Source organism: Zonotrichia leucophrys, chromosome Z (genome assembly GCF_028769735.1).
Source record: "Zonotrichia leucophrys gambelii isolate GWCS_2022_RI chromosome Z, RI_Zleu_2.0, whole genome shotgun sequence".
NCBI lineage: Eukaryota > Metazoa > Chordata > Aves > Passeriformes > Passerellidae > Zonotrichia > Zonotrichia leucophrys.
The window spans coordinates 15,127,459-15,152,797 of NC_088200.1; the positions used below are offsets into that span (position 1 = coordinate 15,127,459).

General features: G+C 36.4%; 1 protein-coding gene across 4 annotated transcripts in view; it reads right to left on the bottom strand.

Annotated features, from left to right (window-relative positions):
* FER (FER tyrosine kinase) overlaps window positions 1–25,339 on the bottom strand; it is a 158,201-nt gene that overhangs the window by 85,510 nt on the left and 47,352 nt on the right. For all 4 annotated transcript variants that reach the window (XM_064735465.1, XM_064735467.1, XM_064735466.1 and 1 more), the window contains 2 exons: window positions 22,041–22,163; window positions 18,468–18,657 (listed from right to left, as the gene is read on the bottom strand). In XM_064735465.1, the coding sequence (XP_064591535.1) occupies window positions 18,468–18,657; window positions 22,041–22,163 (313 nt within the window). The remainder of the gene's footprint in view (window positions 1–18,467; window positions 18,658–22,040; window positions 22,164–25,339) is intronic.

Sequence of the window (25,339 nt, forward strand, 5' to 3'; positions counted from 1 at the left end):
AATGCTTCTGAGAGACAGGAAAACAGTAACACTGCAAATCAAAGGTGCAAGACTGTCAGCAAGAGTCAAAGGACAATGCAACATATATTGAATATTCCTAAAACACTAGTGAGCCATGTATGTACAGTGATACAAATAAGCCCATACTCTAACATTACTCCATTCAAAGAAAAAAATGTCTCATGAGTCAGATGTGAGCTGTCCACATGGATACAGAAGTTGAATGTGGGCGTGCAAACCAAATCATAGAACCTTCACAGAAAACTCAGAGGAAATGTGATGATGACTCTACAAGTGAAAGCGAAAATGCTCTCAGAAGAAAAGGGATTTCAATTAGAAGAAATTAATCAGTGATATCTAAAAGATGAGAATCATATCACTGTTTCTGTAATTTGGCTAGGGAACTGGTCCTCAGACATTTTGATGAAAATTCAGTAGAATACAAGGGCTCTAAGATAAATTTGACAGGGAAATTCCAGCAACTACTGCAAACGATGTTCAATGAACATACAGATGAAACAGGCATACAGACAGCATCTGCCAGAGTAATTAATACAGTTTTTGTAAAGTGAATGCTAGCTTCCTTTCTTGTTTGATAATACACATTCCTCGATGAAAAAAGTGCTGAACAACATTCATCTCAAGGCTTAAAATTTAGACAATGGGCAGAACAAGGAATCATTTGGGTTTTTTTGAAGTCTATGGAAGTATAGAGTGAGAATGAAGTTTTGTGATTTACAAGCAGAAACTCTTCAAAACAGAGAAAATAACTTTCTGAAAATGATCATCTGCATTAGTCACTTCAGTAGTGGAGATTAGAAGTTACTAAGGAGTGGCCCCAAAAGCATGTAATAAATTTTTACTGTGACATTAACTCTGGCCTGCCAACTGATGAGTGGATATACTAACCACAAAAAACTTTGTATGTCTGTTTCACAGCTGTTAGCACTTACTGAAAGAGATATAAATGCTGACATATTAAAATTCTGGCATATAGCCGAACATGGCCAATACCCCTAAAGCCTATGACATGGTTTCAGAAATAAGACTAATTTTGTTACTCAAAACACTGTTCTCTGTTTTATTAGGGTTTTTTTTTTTGGTCCCATTCATGACAGAATTAGGTATCTCAGAAAGACCACATGCAGAAAACCAGATAAAGAATCATGCCATCTTTACAAAAAAACACAGAGTATTTTAAATTATTAACATGACACTCACACACAAAACCAGTTGCTGGTTGGATACAAGCTGATTGCCTGAGTTGAGTAGATCATCTCTTTGGAGTTCCTTTCCAGGAATTATAATATGCATTTTCTTAGTTTACTACTGTAGATATCTAGAACTGCGCAGAGCCATGTAGATATAATACAGTTATTAAAAATTTAAATATTCAAAGCTAACTAAAAATATCTCATGTACACAGTGAAACCAATTAAAACAACATAGGTATTCAAAAATCACTTTATGATAAAGGTAGCATTTTCTGTTTTAAACACCTTCCAAAGCAGCAGAAATTATGCATAATTGATGTATACATATTATAAAACACTGCACTGGATGAAAATTAATGTTACCTATCCTGCATTGCAGGGGGTAGCCTGAAAAACAAGACTTAGTAGTGTGAAATTTGATAATTGTTATAATTTCTCAGACCAAAAGCATATCCTAGACTACGCCAGTGGACTAATAACCTGTAAGAAAAGGAGAATGACTATTCTTCAGAGCATGTCTTTGTTCTCCAAGCAGCTGTAGTATAAGATAAGTGTCACTGGTTAAGATGTGATGTTTCTACATGCAACAGTCATGGAAGGATTTTCCTTCCATATTTTTTAGCTGTTTTCTGAATTTATGTAACTTATTACAATGCCTTACTGTAGCAAACACTTGCACAAATTAATTACACATTTTTGAAGAACATGCTTCTGTGCTTGTTTTGAATCATTTGACTAATGTGGTTACTTGATGAGCCCTACTTCTTGCTTCTGCAAAGACAAAGAAAAGTCGTTATTCCTTTTTCACTTTCCCCATGTATCCCCACACCCACTACATCTTTATCACAATCCCTTTCATTGCACTTCTCAAGTTTGTAAAGCCCAATCTGCTTATTCACTAATTCCACAGAAGCTCCTCCACATATCTAAGCATTATTATTTTGTCTTTCTGAATTTTTCTACATCAGTTTTTTAATTAAGGGAGCTGAAAATACAATCAGTTACATAAATCCAAACTCTTCTGTGGTACATAGCAAAAGGACGATTTGCATTAAGGAAAACACCAGTTAAGATACTGAAAAAAACCAAAAACCTCACAATGAGGACAGTGATTAAACACTGAAACAGGTTTCCCAGAGGGACTTCCAACACTGGAGCTGCTAGAACCTCAACATGCCTAAGGCATTTTGCAGTCTGGTATAACATTAAAGATGGCTCTGCTCTGAGAAAGAAGCAGGACCAGGTGGACCCCCTGAGATCTTTTCCAATTTAAATTATTCTGCGGTTCTATGGCATTTGGGAAGCAGGTGCACATCAATTAGTACAGCGACGTAATGTTTTCTGCTCTATTCTTCTTTTCCTGAAACTTTCTGGCATGCTTTTTGGTTTTGATCACTTCTAGTGACCTCACATCTTCAGCAACATTTAGACATTATTTTGAGTGGTAAATCAGAAGTCATTAATGGTTTATATGAAATCAGGCAGTATTACTACAGGCTGGTATACAGGAATGTAGTAACACACTACAATGCCAATGTTACAAGTTTTTAAAAGGGTGTTAGAAATAATACGTACAATTTGTAAAAAGTTCAGGGATTTATTTAACTTACTATCAAAAACATTTGTTTTCATTCAAAATAAAGTTTTTTTCTCTTATGATTACTTTTATGTATTTCATTTCTTATATATCAGATTTTGAAGTTACAACAGTGGCTACAAACAGCAGCAAGAAAAAGTATTAAGCAAGAGACTGGTGAAATATTTGGAGACAAAAACCTGAAAAATCTTTGGCAGATTTTACCTAGGAAAGGTTTGGCTATCAGCAAACACTCTGTGTAAATAGATTAATTTTAAAAAAAGAATTACAGATATTACAATATGATTGACCCTTCACTCTCTTTTTTGAATCCCTATCTATCATAACAGAATGTACAGTTAAGTTGTCTGCCCTGTTTTCTGTTTTAATTAAGACTTTCAGAAGGCTAATTTTTCAAGCTACATATGAAATGTCAGGGAAATGTCACCTTCATCTTTTAAATAATTAGCAAATCTTCCAAACACATGAACATGTATTAAATGTCTTAATGAAAGTCGAGCACCTCATAATGGGGGTTAGCAATAATGTTTCCAGAAACACAGTCCATTTTAACTCTTATATACACCTAACAGCACTTTTATTTTTAAAAACATGATACTTGGATTTCACCAAATTATCGTCAAGAATGTCAACAGCTCTCTAGAGAAAAAGATGACTAAATATACTTCAACACCTAAGCTGAGGCACTGAGATCTTGTATAAAAACTGGTTTTGTGGAAGGAAAAGGTAGCCAGACAAGGGTTTTGCAGTGCAGATAGGCCCCCAAAATTAAGTATTCCTTCTCTGTTTAATGGCTGTATCTCTACACCACTAAATCCCAAGACACCACTATCCATTGATTACATAATGATGCCAAGTAAATTATACCTGATATCAATAAAGGCAATTTAACAAACCAATTAAAACTTTTGAAAGCCTATGGACAAATTTAGAATAAATAAATACTTTTTTAAAGATAAATTTAAACGCTATTACCTTATTTAACTTTGGAAACATATAACAGGGAAAATTAAGACCTCCATCCTTTAAAAACCTCAGGCTTGTATGAACATTTGCAGATATGAACTGTTTCACTGATTTCAAGAGCAGTGTTATTAATCAACAATGCCGTTATTAACTGAATGTACAAAAAAATATTAATTCTCAAAAGATCATTTTACTTGTTTCAAGTAATAAAAAACTATTAAATTTAAATTTCAGTCTGTATATGACTGCTCTTGCTATATATGAAAGGGAACTATCTTTTCATGGCATGGACCTTCTCTTTCTTTGTTGTCATAGCCACATCACACTAACAGATCTCCAAATATACTCACAAGTTTTCTCTTGCTATAATTCTGTGCTCATTAAGTTGCAATGGGAGAACATAAAACAGACTGCACTGAGTACTCAGAGTTATACTGCAGTACTTAATGTTCACAAAAGAAAGCCAACATCTTACATCCACTGGCAGCTAATATTTCAAAAAACCAATGGCATGAAAAAAAACAATTGTATGATGAACTGGCTGCTGGTGAAGGTCAGCATCTGCTAGGACAACATGCCCAACATTTGGGCTGTGCTGCTGCTGCTGCTTCAAGAAAACTAAGTCAAAAAGCAGTGAATAAATGTGCATCCACAAACCATTTCAACGTTAAAATTCTTGGGAGAATTCTTCAATCAAAGAGACTAATTTTATTCTTTAGTACTGCATACATCCAGTTGAAACAGTTTCAGGGTTTTATGACCAGAATTCTCAGAAAAACAGAGAAATGTAGTAGTGCTTCATGCTGCCCCAGAGTTTTAATCAAGATCAACACTACAGTTGCCATTTGAAGTGCTCAAGTCTTCAAATTACAATATATTTTTGAACTTATATGCATCTATGCACAAAAAGATGGTCTTGCATCCTTCTTTCAAGTTAAAAAAGAAAAAACAAAACAAAGCTTGAGTTAGAATGAAAATTCTGGCTAAGGTAATAGAAGAAATTGATTTTTTCTACATAGACACCTGTTTTGCAGCATGACTCCTACTTGGAAAACTGCATCTCTAATGAACTAGATTGTGATAAAACAGCAACCAAGAAAACAGTACTCCTCCACTAGAGATGGGAATTAGCGTAGGAAATAAAATTTATGTCCTGATGTTTTCATATACTCATTTATTCACAAAACCAAGTATAAAGGTAGAGAGTTGTTTTGGCACTTGTTCAAAAATTACAGTATTCTGTAATGGCACTTCCTCAATAGAATGGTGAAGTTTTAGGTGTACAGTAGTTAGCTTCAATTTTAAAAAAGTTAACATCAAGCTTTTCAAACCCGTAAATATTACTCAAGGACCAAAAGAACTTTAATACAACTACTGGACTAATAAAGAGAAGTAGAGTCACCACTCTGTGGGCTGATAACAAAAAGCCACAAGTGAAGAACCTCTAGGCTACATTTCACAAGAGGCATGCAAAATTTTCCACTGCAAGTGCCTGAAGAACAAAGCTATGCATACAGTTCTCAACTCAGCAGACCAAGCAAATACAACCTCAATGTCCAGGACATTTTTACACAAGGATCGAACTTGTAAACATAAAGTCTTGCAAATAAATCTCCAAAATACCTCAACTCCTAATGTTCTCTGCAACAGTCTGCGGCTGAAGTAAGGAAGTGATGAAGATCATCCACAGCTACCACAAGCATGTTGACAAATTCCTGAAGAGCAGTGTGCATGCCAAAGAATGCCATCTGGAACTGGAAATTGTCTTTACTAGCCCCAGACTTAAAATAACAGTAACAGGCTTGCCATATATACTTACACACCCTGCAGACTGAGAGCACAAGCCATTCTCCTTTCCTCATTACAACCTGTGTTAGTTATTTTAAAACTAAAACCCTACAACAGGAAGCCAAGCCACATTTCTGCAGAGAACAAAACAAAAACAGTTCTCATTCTTTTATTCCAGATCTGCAGAGGCAGAGCTTCTCTGTTCTCACTGAGTACAATGGCATCAGTACCTTGACAAAATGTGATCTCGTAAAGTAAATCTGTATAGCAGTTTGTAGGGGGGGGATTATAAGTCAGCACAGAAGAGAATTACAGCTATGAGCTGCAAGCAGGCAATTTATTTCTGCCATGGAGGTTAGTTAGAAGACGCTCCAGTAAAGTACAGGGGATGGAGAACTAAGGCAACAGGTCAGTGAGAAGGACAGTTTGGGAAGTTTCTTCCTAGAGATTCTGAAAAAAAAAATTTCCTGACCTCAACTCAAGCAAAGGTTTCATCCAAAACATGGTTTTCTAAGGAGGACTGCATGTGTTTAAGTTCAGCATTTTGTATCCAAAGACATGGGAAGACAACTGATTCAACTAACTGGATGCTGTACCAACTGCATAAAGGTAAAAGAAAAGCTATGGGAGCAAGTACTCTGTGCATCAGCAAATGAAGCAGATGATGCTTCTTCCAACTGGGCCAACAGGGGGTTAAGCCCAAAATATATCTAAATGCAGTATTTATAAACATAGCATGAACTGACTATGGCATTTGTTAGTGACTGCACTTACTACATCGGTCAATTATTTTAATTAGAATGCCCTACTCACTAACAAGAGGAATGACAGTCTTTCCAGATCTCATTAAATATACTCAAACACTGATGGATTTGGTTGGTTTTCAGCCATATTTACACTCAGCAATACCTGCTGAAGATAAGTGCTTTAAAAGCTAGTGGTGGAGTCCAGATCTTAGGCATTTAATTCAAGAAAGTCTGGTTTCTGGAAGGGATTAGATGTATTGTAGTAGCTGAAACCTGAACAGCTGTTGGGGAAGCAGTGGACAAAAGTCAACGTGTAAAGAATAAAGAGTAAGAACAGCATCACTATATTGCATGATCCTGAAATCCATGAATCCTCCTATGGTTCAAAAGACATCAAAAACTAAATATCCAATAGCTGCAAGACCCAGGCTGCAGGCAGGGACCTGCAGCCCAACTTCAGCACAAGTCCATGCCAACCTACAGAAAACACTATTCTCTAGGGGTGTGAAGAGGGGAAACCACCAAATTTTTCCCTAACTTCAAAGGAAGTTCTTATAGGCAGCAGAGAAATCCTGTCTCCCCAGCCAACCACCGTGTCATCGCACCAGAGGGGTGCTATCTTTATGTTTGTCATCACCGTGTTCTGACTGGTACAAAGAAAGATTTCTTCACTTCTGCCCTCTACACACTGGCATCTATTAATCAAGATTCCTCTTATAATTCATTAACTGGCTTGAGGTGACTCACTGATTGGCTCTAATGACACCACCTGGCAAATGCTGTGTCAGGTACCAAGAAATGGCATTATATGTTAAGTGATCAGGCAGGATATGAAGCCCTTTTCTTCTCCCAGCAAACAGCATTACTAAATATGGACTGGTGTTTGTAACTGTTTGGAAAATCCTACTGTGAGAGGGTACATGACCCTGAAGAACTTCAGTCAAATGGGACATGACAGGTTCTTAGCCAAATCCACATTTAGATTAGATGTGTTAAACAATAAAACTGAAACTTTCATAACTGGAAGGAGCTTGCACTATGCCTAGATTCAAATCTGATCAGGTATTTCTGTCTGACAGCTGTTTGGCAGGGTAATCAGAATGGGATGTTTACTTTTGGTCTTGACAGATACTTGTTTATGCACGAATCAGCCTGCATGTTAATAGATAAAATAATGGACCAACTTTGTGACAGCTTGAACACAAGTTTAGCATCATAACTGAGGTAGGCTTAATAACTAATCCTCACAGGGTGCCAAAACAACAAATATCTGCCAATTTAAACAACAGAAACATCAATGCCAACCCTCCTGGCAGTGTTCAAATTCAACTCTGAGTGAAGCCTGTGGTCCACTGAACTCATGCACAGATTACAGCTACAAATCTTGGACACAAACAAGACTGCTTTGAATATATAAACATCATCAAAATAAACACGGAGGACAGAGTCAGTGTGTAAGTCTTAGTAATTGTACCAAATAAAAGATTTCAATCCTATTCAAGCTAAGGTTCATAAATTTTATCTAGCATGATGAACCAAAATAAACCAGGCAGCACTTTTTCTACAGAAATGCAAACACTTTGAGTTATTAGTTCAGTCAATAGAGTTCCTTTTTTTATTTCAATCATTAGTTATTAAAAAGCGTCATTAGTTATTAAAAAGCGAACAACCAAGCAGCGTTCCCTCAGATTTCATAAGCTGTATTTATTTGGCATACTCAAGCTGCTTGTTGAATCAAAGAACAGTCTCTTCTTTTACAGAAGAAAATCCTTTTGTGCCCACACCCCCCCCACCCTAAAAAATCAGTATTTTCTAGTTTATAGGTATAGCTATACATGATTCAATGCATCAGCTACAAATTTCATTGTCACACAGTTCCTGAGACACCAAGATCAAATTGCACATACAACTATCCACAAAACCAGTGTTACTCTATATGTTATATAAAAAAAAAATCCCTATAGAGTGAACAGATCAAATGGACAAAAGCAGCAGCAGTATCAAGCAGACCAACAGCTTTGCATACTACTACAAAACAGCCTAAGAAGAAAACAGTTGCATTTTTGTCAAAAAGCTATCTCATTTGCCTGTATCAAAACTAGTCTAAAACAAATCATTCCTTCATTAATGGTCCTTATGTAGTTGTCACATATTACTGTGGCCTGGAACTTGAATCATCACTAAAGGAGCACAACCACATCATAGCAGGATCCTATTAGGTAGGAAAAGTTTATAATTCCACTTGCAGGTTTGTCTTTCCCCACCCCCTACAGAGAAAACATCATCTCCGTGCTATGCTATAAGAGCCAACAAATTAACATAAGAAAACTGAATTTATATCAGCTGCACTGAACTTTGATTTTCCTTGAGGATGCGTGTTTCTCTTTCAGACTAGCAAAATACAAACCTAAAAGGTTTTTAGTTTTTTTAAACCCAGAGCTACTTTTTTTAGTCTTACAGTTTTATAAACCAGAAGTTACTTTTTTTTGCTTGTTTCATTGTTTCTAGCTCAGAAGTTACTTTTAAAATTTTTCATTTTTAGAATTCTCTAAATACATCTCCCCTCACTTAAAAGCCATGCAAAATCTGCATCATCTTTCATTACAATTGTCTATGGCCAGCTCAGTCACACCAGCTCCTTCTGTATCGCAGCATTCACTGCATTACACTGAATTCAGTACAAAAATCAACATGTTCAACTGCTCTAAACAGCAATTACCACAGAAGACAAAAATTTCAGGTTAACATGATACAGAAACTGTCAAGACTGTCAAGCATCTCATTTGAGCCCCCCAAACCAATATATTTGTGTTTCCATTTTATTTTCATTTTTACAGGAGTTGCTAAGTAAATGCTACAGAGGTTTCCAGAGTGAGATAATTTCAGTTAGGCATTGTGAAAGTCCTCATTGTTACAGAGTTCTAGCAAAACTAAGTCAATTTAATCTAAAGGAGAATGACAGAAGTTTGTATTGTACATAAAGCCAAACATTAAGTGATTTTATTTCATCTTCGTAATCATAGCCAAGATCTAGAAACAAAACAAGTCATTCTGAGGCACATCAGAAACAAAAAATTGCAGACATGGATCAGGTATATTACTTGTATACTTTCCTTGTATATTATAAATATATATATCTTATATATATTGTATATTTTTTTATCATACCGTTTAGGCTGTGATTTAGCATTCAATTTACCACAGTGGCAACATGTATTCATGAAGCCACAGTCTCACAGAAATACTGTCTCATGAAATTATACTGACAACTGCTCTGTCTTCAGCCCTTTGTCCTGCATGAGTCCTACATGATTATGCAATAGGTTTCTCCAATCCTATGTTTGGTCCTGTGTCCTGGACAGACTTTGGACCAACACGATAGTCTTGTCCTCAGCACTGTCCCTGACCTCTTTTCATTTTGCTCCTGATAGGACTCCTAGGCACACTCTGACCCTGACTAAACACTCTGCTGCCTCTTGAGCTGCCACTGTCTGGCTCTGCCACTCTATCCTGTATTTGGTTTCTTTCCTTTTTTCCCCTCTAGTTTTAATAATCTATACTCTAGCTTCTAGACACCATCAAATCTTACTTTCTTCAGAAACTTGACAAAAAAATCAGATTTAAGAAATCATTTTTCTTGCAAAAATATTTTGCAGTAACTTCCAGAAAACAACCTGCTTTTGGTCTACAAAATCCTACAGTGCTCTAAAAGTAAAGACCTTCAATAATTTTCCAAGAACTACAAATTTCCACGTAACTGGGCTGTGATACTCCAAACTTTCTTTCCTCTAGGACGAGGACATCAGTTTCAGAAACTCCTGGATATCTGTTATTTTCTTCACGCAAATGCCACTGACTTTATCACGTTACCCTAACACAACAGCCAAAGAGAAATTAACTTTCTGATGACCTGTTTCTATACTTTCCTTAAAAGAAATTGAGATAAGTACCCTGGAATTTTTTGACAAAATTACAGTGACTACCACTGTCTCACACAGAACTTCAATTTTCCCTACTATTAAAGACTATTTTGAACAAGGAACAGCCTCAATATCTGTTGGAAAGAGGGCTTCACCTGTTTGAAAACTAATATCCAGTGCTCTTCATGGCCTAGATTTCCAAGACAACAACATGTGATTGCCAGACTTGAGTCACAGCTTCATGTCACAGGCAGGATGCCTTAAGCAATCTAAAATCGGGCATTTGTGCTGATGTTCAAGCACCTGCATCCTAAACTGGCCAGAAATGTTTTGCATCTGACTGCTAGATGATAAAAAAGAAAAAGAAAGGATTATCTCAAACATGTTATTTCACTTACCCCACTTTTAAAAAGCAGCAGTAAAACCCAAAAAAATAAAAAGGAGAACAAAAAAATAGCTCTGTAACTTGAAGACAGTGGTCTGAAAGCTGGATTGCCATTCTGGTTTCTCAAGTCTGTAGCAGGCAAGAACTTCCCCACATGGCAGAAAAAAAAACAGAAGCTAAGCATAAAATCATACACTTCTATCTGGCAGAAAATCACCAGTGACACTAGATTAAAAACACAAATCCTAATTCTAATAATTATTTTACAGCAGACTTTAGGAGTTTTAGAAGCCTAATAATTGCCTTTAAGGACAATGGTATTTTTAAAACTTAAAAAGGAAGAGAGAAAAGCAGAGAAGTGATTCAAAGCAGCCAAATTCTATGATATTACTTCCTGTGCACTGCCTAGAGGCTATGAGAAGTGAGCAATCACACTAATTCAGTCTCATCACTATGAAAAAGATTCAAGAAGGCAATGATGATGATTCTGGCAAAGAATTACTACTTTTCTCCCAGCACACAGAGAAACATATGCTGGATACTACTATGTGATTTCTATTCGAAAGGAAACTTCTCTGTGAGGCTTTCTTAATCTACAGAGAAGATACATAGTGAAATAACAAATCCCCAGTGGATATGCAGTTCTGAACACTACTATGGTGAAGCCTGCTTCCTCAAGGAAGAAATGAAAGGTCTTGAAATATTTTTGGCAGCTCAAGAGAGGTCTAGGTATCTCAAGTGCTTATAACTCTCCTTCATACAGAGAGAGTAAACTAATTTTGCACTTCAAATATTCTAAAGAGTCCTGTTTCTGTGAATGATCCACCTCCTTCAATTCCTCAAAAATTTTGCTTATACTTCTAATTTCACTTTTCCCCAAGACCAAGTAATTTCTCAACACATTTCTGATAGATAATATGCTAACCTTAAGAAATACTTAAGTTCTGAGCCTTAGTGTGCGAACTTAGTCCAGCCTTTTACTTCAAAAGTCTCTAGGCATGTTCAATGGCAAAAGTCTTGACAGCTCCACTGACCTCTTATCCTGTAAATTCTGGACAGTCAGTGGGACAAAGCATGACTTATTTTATCTGCCTACTACCTTGTCATCTCCTTTTGTATTGTTCTTCCTCTGATATATGTCCATCAGCAGTTGAGATTTAAAAAAGAAGCTAGAATATATCCAGTAAGAGAGAAAGATTATTAGAATTCATCTTCTCCACACTTCCTAACAGTATCTGACATTTGGGGCACTTTTGATCCATGTCAAATTCTGGCTGTATGCCAGAAACACAGGTCCAAGCCAGCAAACTTGGAAAGTGGCCATAAACAAAACTGAACTTCAGCTGTCCAGGCAGCCACCAAATAAAACTGTTTATTTCCAGGTCTTTAATAAATAAATAGGCAAAAATTTCTACAGCATGACTGTACTGGCAGCACTTCCTCACCAGAGACTAAAATAAAATAAAAGATAAGGATACCAAGGCTGCACAGACTAACTCTGGCCCTGGGTCTATTGACAAGAAAGTTAAGATTTTGCAATAACATGGTGGAAGTGTACAAGATTTATAAATATATAAATCAAATTACTGTGTAGGGCTCCCCTACCATGCTCTAATACAACCTTAGTTTTATATAAATGTCATGAGCCTCAAATCACAGATAAGGGAGATGTTTGGTGATGCATTACAGAGCATAAGAATGTATCTCCTGAATCAGTAAGAAAAGTGACAAATTTATCTCTACGGTTCTGCTTGCTGCAATGGCCTGTCTCAGAAGGCAATCACTTCCTTGCATCTGTTTCAAAATAAAGAACCTGCATAGTCTGGATAGTCTACACAGCAGGGGAAAAGGAACCACCAAGAGCGTGGTAGTTCTCGCAGCAGATTACGTTTCAGGACCCCGCGATCCAACATCAAAAATGTATGCAATGAAGCATCTTTAATGAAATCGCAAACTCATGCAAAGCCTCTCTCATACCTGTGTAACTGACAGTGAAAAAATCAAAACATACAAACTGATTAAATTTGTCAATTACTATTTTAGTGAGAGTTCTGAACACATTCTCTTCAAATACAAACCTGCAGAACAAGAATCTGGCTATTGGTTTTAAGATCATACTAATTACAGGACCATGTCTTGGATTCTAATAAGCAAGGATGGAAAGATAAAACATTCACATTAGGTAGAACAATTTACAAACAAATAAAATAGCACTTCAGCTCTGTTTCATGTATTTAGGGGTTTTTTTCCTGGTGTAATGACTGAGATCTAATTTTTTAATTACCACAACTTTCACTAAAAGCTGGCTTATCTTATTTTTAAGGCAATCACTAAGGATAAGGTCTCTGAAGCCTTTTAAAAAAGAATAACAAACAACAAAAGTGATTACATATGAGGTGCACTTCTGTGGTATTTTTTCAAGCATTATGCTAGGACAGATAAAACCATTTTCTACTGTGTACAGTTTTAAGTCTTGAACTCTACCGGCACAAGGCATTACAACATCCCAACGGCTGTACCATGGTGCTTCAGCTTGCTTCTACCCTGGGTATCTCTCCCGAGCTCATGCTAACAGCTTTGGCTTATTCAGTCATAACTAGTCTTGTGGCACTGAGCTCCACCTGCTGACAAGTCTCTCAAGTGTTGCAGAGCTTGCACACCAAGTCTCAGTTTTGTCAACCAGCTCCAGGAAAATGCTGCAGTGTGCAAAATAAATCTACATGAAACACTTCTATGGTGAGAACAGTATGTAATTTCAAACACATATTCTTAAAAGTCATGAGTTTATGCCTTCATAATTTTTTTTATCATGTATGGAAAAAGGAAAAGATATGCTACAGTGGTATAGAGATTTCACTATTTGATTGCTAAGCAAAATTAATTACTATTTTATATTAACTGAATTTATTGCCTGGTTTAAGAACTCCCTGAAGACTCCCTATCCAGTAACAATTTCCAAGGCAATACTGATGTTGTAAGTTTAAAGCTTTACCATGAAATGCAAATTATCATAATTGTACGTAATTACCTGAGTAAATGTTTAGCTGGTACTGCAATATTCAAAAATTAATGACGTTTTTATTTCTAATCTGATCATCAGACATATAAAAGTTTTGTTGCTGTTGTTTTCTTCATTTGAATTACCATGGACTACTGCCATGCTTTGATGATCACATCAACAGCAAAAATACACCCTACGTAACTCAAGACAAATGACAGACCATACGTCCCCTGACTGAACACCTAAATGTGGAAAAGTTAGCTCAAGTAGCTTCCAGTTAAATTTTATGAAGTGACATAATACATAAAACTTTGGATACTACTGAATTTTTGTCAAAATATATCTATTTACATGGAATAATCAGCTTTTTTTTAGTATCTTCATACTTAAAGTACAGAAAAAAATGTGAACTACAAATCTCCCATTAACTTAGTGAATGACATAAATACATAACTCTAAGGGGCTAAAAAACAAGATTTTAAACTTCTAGTGCCATCAGAATTATAATTATCTCTGTCTTGCATGGATAAGTCAGTAGAAAAGTATAATTGCTAGTAACAATAAAATGTTTCATTTTTCCATATACAATGATAAAACTGTTAAATGCAATGTTCAGAAATTTTTGTTTCACTCCATGTTATATCCTGATTGAAAAAAAGAGAATGGTTCGGCGATTTCCTTTTTTCCTTAAATGAGTGCATGACTACCAATACACAGCAAATATACTTCAAAAAATATATTGACTAAAGCAAACCATATGGGAGACACTAACACAATACAAAACTTCCTACATTTAATGGAGGGAAAAAAGAACATGGAAACTAAGTAAAAACACTCACATAACATTATACTGTCTATAAAAACATATCTAACAGCATTTCAGAATTTCACTTTGTGTTAGTATTCTATTACACAGTTACCTAATGTAAAAGAAAGGAAACAAAACAATTTGCAAACTATTCCACCATGAAATTGGCTCTATTTATATGATATAAATACTTAGGAGATATGAAACAAAATTGCTTTGCATATCCCTCTTTTATATTTTAAATTACAAAACAAAAAAATTACTTGTGAATTGAGGACATGAAAATTTGCTTCATATGGATGCTGACAACACAAGCCAACCATGATTTTCTAATTGTTAGGAAAAAGAAATTGCAAAACAAGTGTTTACAATTAATTTCTGAACAGTAATAAATAACTACATTCAAGTGTATCAGAGTGACATTTAGATTAACTGCTCTCAGAAAAAGTGGAGAAAACTTAATTTATAGCCGAAGAAACAGTCATCCTCTTGAATGAAACCAGGACGAGCAATCACCAGCAAGAACATTTAGTTTCTGATATTTTACAACCCTATATTTTTAAGGAGTTTTACTAAAAAAAAAAATCCCATTTTAAAAATCACCACTATGTTTATTTACAGAAACAACGCATCAGAGCATTATTTTTCCATCTTGAGATATAGTCAAGACTGCCAGGTCAGGGTGACACCAAACGTAGGCACAGACTGTGGGAAAGAAGAACACATCAAGAGCAGCCCCTGCAGAGAGGGACTCCGGGGTGCTGGTAGACAAAAATGGGCTGACACCATCCACTTGCAGCCCAAAGGGTCAACCACATCCTGGGCTACACTCAAAGCACCACGAGCAGCAGGATGATGGAGGTGACTATTTCCCTCTACTCCGCCCCTGTGAGATTCCATCTTGAAAACTGCACCCAGGTCTGGAGTCTTCAAGACAAGAAAGAGATGGAACACTCCCAGAGGAAAACCACTAAACTGATCATAGTGCTGGAGCACCACTCCTATGACAACAGGCTGAGAGAGGAGCTGTTCAGCCTGGAGAAGGAAAGGAACATCTCCAGGAAGATCTCACTGAAGCCCTTAAGTCCTTAAAGGAAGCTCATAAGAAAGATGGAGGCTGACTCTTCAGGCTGGCAGACAGTGATATAAGGGGAACCAGTCTTATTCTAAAAGAGGAGAGGTTCCAGCACCTGAGTAGAGTCTTACCCTGTTGGGAACACAGCTCTGGCACAAGCTGTGGGAGAGGAGACGTCCCCACTATTGACAGTGACCACCCAACACCACCTTAATCCTCTCTGCTCCATTGTAGGGTGACAGCAGCAGTCCTCTCATGTGCAGAGACAACAGGCCTGACTACTTCTGGCTCACTGGAGCAACCAGCTGGGGAACAGGCTGTGTGAGAGAAAAATGCCCCAGAGTCTGTACTACCTCTCACTTCTACTGTGTAGCTCAGGTTAAGGACTTATCCAACATCACAGGCATCAAATCATTTAACGATCACCTCAAATCCCTTCTCAGAAAGCAAGGACAATGTCAACACCATCAGGCATGCTTAGCTCCTGTCTTTTTTCAAGTCTAAAAGCTGCTAGAATTCCTTACTGAGGTGCAGGAGCTTCTTCAGGTCCGAAGGGAAAAAACAGCATAAGCAGCAGAATGAACAGGGTCCAGTGCAGGCTGCAGTAGATCACAACCATCTCCTTTCTGAGGCAACAGGTGCTGATCCCAAGGCAGCCTCAGTACCAATGGCCTGCGTGTAAATGCTGTATCCTGTACATGTAAATGCTGAACTTGACTTAGCTGTGCAAATAAACATGCCTGTTTTCAGTCCCATTCAGTCTCCTGTACAAGACAAGGACTTCCACATCTGGCACCCAAAAAATAAGAGTGCATGTCCAAGAGTGGCTTAGCCCTTCTGGCAAGCTTTGCCTTGAAGCAAGGAAAGTGGTAATTCTGCACAATTTATTCTTCTGATGAATCTTCACATATCACACTTCATGACAGGTCGTCTCTTCAAGGTAGCTTGAATAATCTGCATTATTTTCATAAAAGGTGAAGGCACTCTGAACTCTCAGATAACACAGGCCAGATGGAACTGCATAAACTAGAGCAAGTTACTTAAAGTACACAAACCATGTTAAAAATGAATGTTAACATTATCTCCAGCATACAAATGCATACCTGATTTATTTTTTGAAGTTGCCTTAACAGTAAATTTTACCTACTGGTTTAAAAAAATAAAACAACAAAAATCAACATTATCCTATTTCAGCTTACACAACATCACCTTAGTGTGTTACATATTTCTGCCTCCTTCTGTACCAACTTCCTGATGCCATTTTACCTTCTCCCTGAGAAGCTGACCAGACTGCCTCTCATCATTAGGCCCCTTTCTAATTGCTCTCACAGCTTTTCTCTGCAACCTTGCATTGAGTTAAAGTGGCAAGATTTTGTAAATGGTGCATCCTGCTGTAGTGGAAGGTGTTGAAAGGGGTTGGAACTAGGCAATCTTGGAAGTCCCTTCCAACCCAAATCATCCTATGGCTCTGTTCTCCCTTCCCTGCCCTCCTGCAGAGGCCACCGTGCCCTGAGCACAGAATCAGCCACCCTGTGCCATCTGCCCTGGGGCACAGCGCGCCCATCAGCGGCTGCACTGGAGGTGATGAGCCCTCTCACCTTTGAAGGTGACACTGGAAGTGACACAGTGCTGGTAGTGATGGAGCTGCTGTGTCTGTCCTGTTGGCCCCGTGTAGGCCTGTGCTCAGCACACAGGATTATTTTCTCCCACTCAATGAAACAGAGGTTTAGACACCAGAAAGCAGACTTCAGTCACCTTGAGCTGAAGGGGAAGAGTACCACTCTTATGACTAGACTCATCATCTCAACTAATACTAGCAGACACTAATCACTAACACTACTACAGGATATGGCATTAAGTAACTAACAAGATAGCCTGCACCAAAAAGACTCCAAGCCTCCTAATCTTTTGCAATCATTATCCTGATCCTTCCTTTCTCTTCATCTTTTTGTACTTTTTTAAACTCCTTCTAGGTCACGACAAGCATACAAGCTTTGTAAAATAATGTTTTGTACCAGTGTAAATGAGAACCATCTCATAGTGCCTTGTAAATATTAAACAGTAGTGGAAAAAGAGAATGCTGACAATCAAGTATATTTGTAGAATGGGAATCAAACGGTTCCACAAATAGACAGAGGAAGAAAAACATCTCTCCCCTCAGAAATAACTACTTAATTATCATTTCACAGAGCTACTGCCCCATGGGCCAAAAAGAATGTGAGGCTAAACCTCAAAGAAAAAAAGTCACTAAATATCTCCAACATGTCAAAACTAACCCACAAAGGCAAAAACTGTTTGCCCCTTCAGTAAACAGGTACTGTTCGTTTGCCTTTTTATTTGACCTACAAACTCTGCATATAGATGCACACAACTGAGAGAAGGAAGTCACAGAAAATATCAGCAAAGTAAGGTACTTATTTAAACTATATGAGGTCTCATCAGACAAAAAAAAATCCTTTTAATTATTAAGAGCATGTAAACACCTAAAAATAAGTTGTAAGGAAACCAATGTTCATTTCTGTTTGAGACGAGTAATTACAGTACATAACATTAATTTTTCTCAATTAGATAACATGTGCACCAATTCCAAGAGCTTTTGCTGTTAATTTTCTACCTACAACTGTAAATTTATTTCTTCAACACAGCCAAGTAAATTACCAACAGCTATGCAGTCACATATACTAAATCTATGTAAGGGTTAAGACTTTTCTTTGTTAAACAGTGTAATGAAAATCTAGGCATCAAGTGTAGAGAAGACGAATCCAAGTCCTCACAGACAGATTGTTATACATTACTGACACTTAAAAACAAAAAATATCATGCAACTGAACTTCTTGTCCAAACAAGTCCCCAGAAATGCAAAGTGAAGCCCATTCACTTGAAATCACCTCAGCTTGATACTCTGATCCCAGGTCTGAAGTACAATGGCAGGGCTACACAATTCAGTAAAACAGATGTAAAACTTACCATAGAAGTCACTGATCTGGCATCTTCTTCGTAATTCACTACAGGTGGTGGCTCTTTCCCATCATTCTCTTGAACCTTTTGTTCCAGTAGTTCTTTCTGGGCTGCAAATTTTGCTTCAGAGCATCTCAATTGCTGGACTGTTTGCTTAAGTTCTTCAAGCGCTTGCTTTTGGCTCAGCAAGAGTACAATGCTGCAAAGAATAATAAAAATTTAACAATGTACATGAATCAAAATAGTCTATTTGCTTCATAAAATCTGGGGAGAAGAAAGCATGACAACTCCTCAACATAATCATTTATTCAAAGATGAAGCAATTCTAGAAAATTTTCAAAGCAACAAGATAATAAAAGCAAACACTCATTCTCTCTCTCTATCACAAAAAATAATGTTCAATAAATATAGGTAGAACTCCTGTTTTCATCCACTTTTGACTGAATTGATAAATACTGGGGCTCCCCCTCCCTTGGAGAATAAGTAAATTTTAGATAATGATTTGAAGTGATGAAAAACTCACTTTAATCAGTGTAGTTGTTGCAGTAATAATTTGCAATATTAAACTCCCCTCACATCCAGTATGCATTCATATGGCATCACATAAGAGGTATCTGTTTTTTCCTCTGCACTGTAAGTATTTCTGGACTGGGTTATAACTGTCTTATGAAGCTAAATAAACGTATCCTTATGAGGAACTAAAAGCAACTTTTCATCTTCTGCTTATTTTTATAGTTCTTCTCTGAATACCACTTATACTCGTGAATACTTGAGACAGTTGAGATTAAATCATATTGAAGGACACGCACGTAGAGTATCTGCAGGTACCCAGTTGACTCTATCGTCCCAAACAACTACCAAAACCAAAGACTGACAGAAGCTGCCTAAGAGACACTATCACTCACAGTATAATACAGACACCCTTATAAGCACTCAACCAGTGCCCAGTAATATGTGGTCTACAGGAGATGCTGAGTTCTCGCAGTCTACAAGAATAGATGAAGGAGGTGAATGGACCAGAACTATGAAGAATGAGGACTGTATGAAGAAAAATCACAGTATTGTGTTATTCTGTATCTTCAGGATAACCCCTTGAAGACAAGCCCTCTGCAAGCCCTACCCTTGAAGAAAAAAATAAAGGCAAAAGTAGTTCATGCAGGGATTGATCCTTCACAAAGTGATGCTCAGTCAAATGGGTACTCAAATGGGTTTCAAATAACAGGGGAACTATATGTCATAAACTCCTCTTTGGCAGGAAAAGATACAAATTGTATTGATACAGGTGAATATTACATCAAGTCAGTAATAAGCAAAACTCCTCACTATCAGCAAAATCATTGTTCATCCAAAAACACTAACTGTGAGGTATGCAGACACAATTCTCAAATCTGAAACTGAGATTTGGCATAGACTTATGCACATATTTAAATGCATCAGAGAAGCAAATGAACAACTATTCTGAAGTCATCCTGAAGATAATGTGTTTTCATCTGGTCTCCTTTATGAAGGAAAAGGACATCACCATGTGAAAACAACAGGTTTCAACCATCAGCAAGGCTTTACGTGAATACACACTGGCTGGGGTAACATCCCCAAACACAGAATGGTTTCAACTAAACAGGACGCAGCAATAACATGACATAATAATACCCTGAAAAGTCACTCATAAGCTAGTCTCTTTCTGAACTGTGGCAATATGGATTACAATCTGATTTGGTTTCCCAAATCCAACTTTCAGTGCTTGCCATTCCAGTCATGCATGAGGAATTACAATCTATAAAATAATTTGCCTGTGGCTTGCATGAGTGCAAACTGCAAAGTTCTTATTGCTAGTAATAGCTACAAGCAACTTCACAGAGTGACATCTTTTTGAAGGATCCCCGCAAATCACAGCTACATGTGAGAAAGTGGTAAAAAGGTGTACTAAACCAAAACCTAAATATTCAATACGCTATCATGTTTTAAGGGCAGTTAGTATGCTTGACATATACATATATAAATAAAATACAATTAAAACATTTTCTGTGTTGAAGGTGATATCATCATTTGAAGATGGAAAGGGATATTAGTGTGGGGACAATAGTACCAAGACATTGTCATAAGGTATGACCTTATGCAGTCATTATTAAACCAAATGCTACAGGTGGACAAGTTATTCTGGGGACAGTAAACATCCTGAAATGTCCTGATCAACTCTGCACTGCAGTTAAAAGGTGAAAAGGGAGTTTGCTGGAGGCAGGCATGATCAATGACAAATCAGAACAAGGATGACTTCAGGGAAGCCTTCACTGTGCAGCTACACATCTAAGCCAGATTCCCTGCCTTTTAATAAGAGAAACAGGTACTGGTGTAATTTGAACTGAAATCATCTTCTCAATATCACAAACATCTGCTAAAGGATCAGTCACAGAAGCCTTCACATAGTAAGAAACACAGTGAGGGTCTAAACTATTTTCAGGGAGTGATAACTCATAATAAAACGATAGTGAGGGGAAAAAACCCAAACAGCACCCCATTAAACTCAGCTAGTTCAAATATAGTTCATCCTTTAAGTAGCATACAGCAAAGAAGACAGGTCAAGAACCAAAAATTGGAAAACACACTGTGAGTGCATGTGAACTTCACCACAGAAAGGACACAAAATATCTATTTGAAACACTGACAACAGATATTTAAAGTTTTAGATGATAATTAAATGTTTCATGTGATGGAACAATGTGATACAATGTTTCATGACAAGGTTCCATCAACAAAGAGCATCAAGACTTTTTCAGTAAATGAAAGATTACCTAAAGGACTTGCATTCCAATTCACTACTGGTACTGTAAACAAATATTTATTACCAAATTAGTAAGATTTAAGATTGATTGCAACAAGAATCAGAAAAATATCACTACAGACAAAAGGTTTCCTTATCTGTTGTACCGACATCAGTTTAGAAGAGTATGTGAATATTTTTTCTAACCAAAGGTAGAACTAAATACTTAAAGATGTTGTCCAGGAATGATTCTTTATAATAATGTTTTATTTATGGTGCACTAAAACACTCACTAATGTTTCACCTTTGGCATTTACTAAGCAGTAGTACAGGGTATGAGATTTACATACTTTACATTTACACTTCTGTAAAGGAAATGCAAAGAAGAATGAACTTAACCTGACAAGCTGCAAACATATTACTGCATAAGAAAGTCTTGCACAAGGCTCTGAAAGCCTTTCACAGAATTACACCTCCATAAGGAATTCTGCCAAACAGAGGCAACTGAACTCACTCATCTTCTTTGAGCAAGCTGAATTGAATTAATGAAAGGTCCAGCTCTTGAGCCAAAAGCTCTCGCCAAACCATGGAAATTATATTAAACTTATGGAGCTGCACAGCTCTTCAGTGAGTTGGGGTCTGCAGTGGGCAAGGTTTATTTCAGAGACAAGAAACTAACTTACCGTTGTTTTTCACAGTAATTCCTAAACACAAAGGCAGAACAAGATTAGTGAAGATTATTTCTTACTTAAGTTTTAGGAATTGCATTATAGACATTTTTCCCCATCAAACTATTGTATTTTGAAATTTAAATTTCAACTTACTCAGATTTCTTTTCACATGTCTTAGATGACTCTTCTATTTTTTTCTCTAGTTCCAAAACAAGTTCCTCTTTGCTCAGAAGGGTTTGCTGCGTTTGCATAAGTTCTTCTATTACTGTTTTTAACCTGTAAACAGATTTCAGAAACCCAGCCTGTGAATGCATAAACTGTGAACATTGTAATCTTTTTCCTGAAGACGTAAAAGAGCATTATTTTTTAGATTATGTTACTCAGTACTTAGTGACAGTTCTTTTTTGTGTGGCTGGACCTTCACGTTGCTAATCTGTATTGTTAGAGATTTTGTGTGAGCCTCTGTTTACACACAAGGTTACAGAATTATCTCCTGTCTGCAGGTTCTCCTATCAAGAAAATATTTTTCCAGAATATGTGATGAGTTCCATGATTTAATGCCTTCCTAATATATTGCTACTTTGTGAGATGCTTTAAGAAAGACAAAAGCTTTCTGACTCACAAAACATGTGTTAAATAAATACACAGAATCAGTAGCAGGGTTGTATTTACTTCTAGAAATAGCAAAAGTACAAATGATCACTTTCTGTTGTAATTGTGATTGTATCTTTCTTTACAATTATCCTTTTCAGGTTACAATCTCTGGTAATGGTTAATTAAAAGTAAAGTACAAAACCATTCAATACTAACAGAGAAGGGGTATAACACTTTAAAACTATTACTAACAATTCATAATTATACTGGTAAATACTCCAATAACAAAAAAAGTTCCATGAACATACAACACCATTTGCATTCTAAACAATGCATGTAAATGGCTTACATAATGACAACTTCTAAAATGTGTATCAATCAAGATTGTCAAATCAGAACAATCTCTTAAGGATAAATAAGCATATACATCTTGTTTCCTTTCTGTCATTTATCTATACATCTTTAACTATCTTAATTTATTTTCCCTATATTTTCAAGCCCAATTTCAGTAAAATTACTGAAGTAAAAAGTGGAACACAAGCAAAATATATGTAGCAATTACCATTGCACAGATCTACTGCCCAAAACCATTCCAGACCAGGGAGTGGTACACCCAACTCTCTAAATATCTAGGAGGCCTATTCCACACGTCCATATATGCCAAACTGAGTTACTTGATTCTAAACACTGAATCAAGTCCTCACTTCCCAATATATTTTATACAATGTTGATTATATATGATCTGTACCCAGTCGTGTACTTTACTCTAGGAGACTAGAACCACTAAAAAAAAGCCATAGAGTGAATGATGAAGATTTATTTCCCAAAAGATAAACCTTCCACATGTGTTTGAGATAAGATAAACACTTAAAACATTTCCCTCAAAGTAACATCATCACAGCTCTGCTTTCCATATACATTTTATCAGTTTTAGGCTGTCAACATCTCTATGCTGAACTTCTCTATATTTCCTTATACTGGGTCTCCAACTTATTACCAACTAACTTTTTTATTTTAATACTTTGCTAAAGAAAGTAATTTTTAAAAATTTAACTGCTTTTTAAACAGCTTTCTAAACAAAATTTTAATCAATATTGTATTTGCTTAACAACTGATTTACAGGAAGCGCATGTTTTATCTAATGATCCAGCATCAACAGTCATGAAATAAAAACGAAACTGATAAGACTTCATCAGTAGAAGGAATGAGTGTGCAGATATAACATCTTTATTATTTCACCTCTTCAAAAATATTAGATGTTATATTTTATATTGCAATATCAGATTGAAACATTAAGTTGATGTAGTTCTTCCTGAAACTTCTGAGATACTTCAGAAAGATTTTTATTTATCTTAGGGAAAAGAAAAAGAAGCTACCAGGTACACCAAAACTACTTGCCTCCTTGCACTTCACATCTATTCTTTGTTTAAACAATAACTTCCATTCAAACTGGCTACAGCTGACAACTCTGCATCTGTCTTGTATCATCTTGGCCCTTGTTTACCAAAGGAATTTTCTTGTGGTGTTGTATATGCCTTATGGATACAATCAGTTTACAGAAGGGTTACTATGACTTAACAGTTAATCACTGTAACACTTGAAAAATCACATAATGTCCGTGCCTGGAAAGCTTCCATTTCTATTCCTTTAGTTTTAAGCTCTGTTCTGCTGCAACTATCAATTAAAACAAATGCTTGATCTTAGAGAATTCATATTTCAGAAGAATTGGACATTACTATGCTCATTGATCAGCCTTTAGCTGAGGTTGCTTCCTCTCAGCTTTTAATGCATCTCTTCAAAGCATAAACTCTTACCCTGCTACACTTTTCAGAATTTCTCAGTACTATTCAGTGACATCTATGAATATTAATCAGGAGACACCACAAATCATTCTTTAGAAAGGTTAGCTAGTCAACGCTGACTTTTAACTACCTCCCTTTGTCAAAATTTTATTTATAAATATAAGCTCACCTTAAAATGTAAAAACCAGTTTTCTCATCATGCTCCCTTAAAATACATGTGGTTAAAATGATTAAACAGTTATGTAAGCAAAGCTGTCATTTTTTCATTGCATAGTCAATAAAACAGCTGATTCAACTAAATACTATTGATTATAAATCAATATAAGTCTTTGAATGTTTTAAATGTTTGTGTAATAAATCTGTCATGTGCATTTATTTTATTTGGTAGATACTGAAGGTAGTTTTCCTCTGCAGAAACATAATGCAGCATTTTAAAGCTCGAAATCCATGACTTTAATGTTGAAGATAAAAAGTCAAATTTCTATTGTTTCATCATGTAAAGCTGACTTTTTAAAAGTCATCAACTATGGATAAATGATGTAGTACACATCTCTTGCTTGCAAATTTCTCATCATACACAGCTGACAGAAATACAAGTTTTTTGGCTGCAGTGGCTTTAAGGCAAGATATATAAAACACAGTTAACAAGAGATATGAGTAAAGACCAAGTTACCAAGAACTATAAAAAAAAAAATGAAGCGTTCTGACCTGCATTAAAAAGCAAAAGGACAAACAGGATAATAATAAACAGTTTTTACAGTACCATGGGACAGTGGAGCTTCATATATAATCTACACTCTCTACTATATTCATAATAACCCAAATAAAAAGACAGTTTGAAAAGTGACAAAGAATGCTGATCATATAATGTTATTTGAGGTCGGGGGAAGGCTGAATGTGAAAAATAAAAAAGGATTATTCTGGACCTTATGACACTCCATACCGGGGCTGTCATTTCAATACATATGGAAATAGGCAAATATGTAGTGAGGAAAAAATAATCCAAAGCTTTATTTATGTAGAGAATGGAGCATGGATCTAAAATGACCACTACCA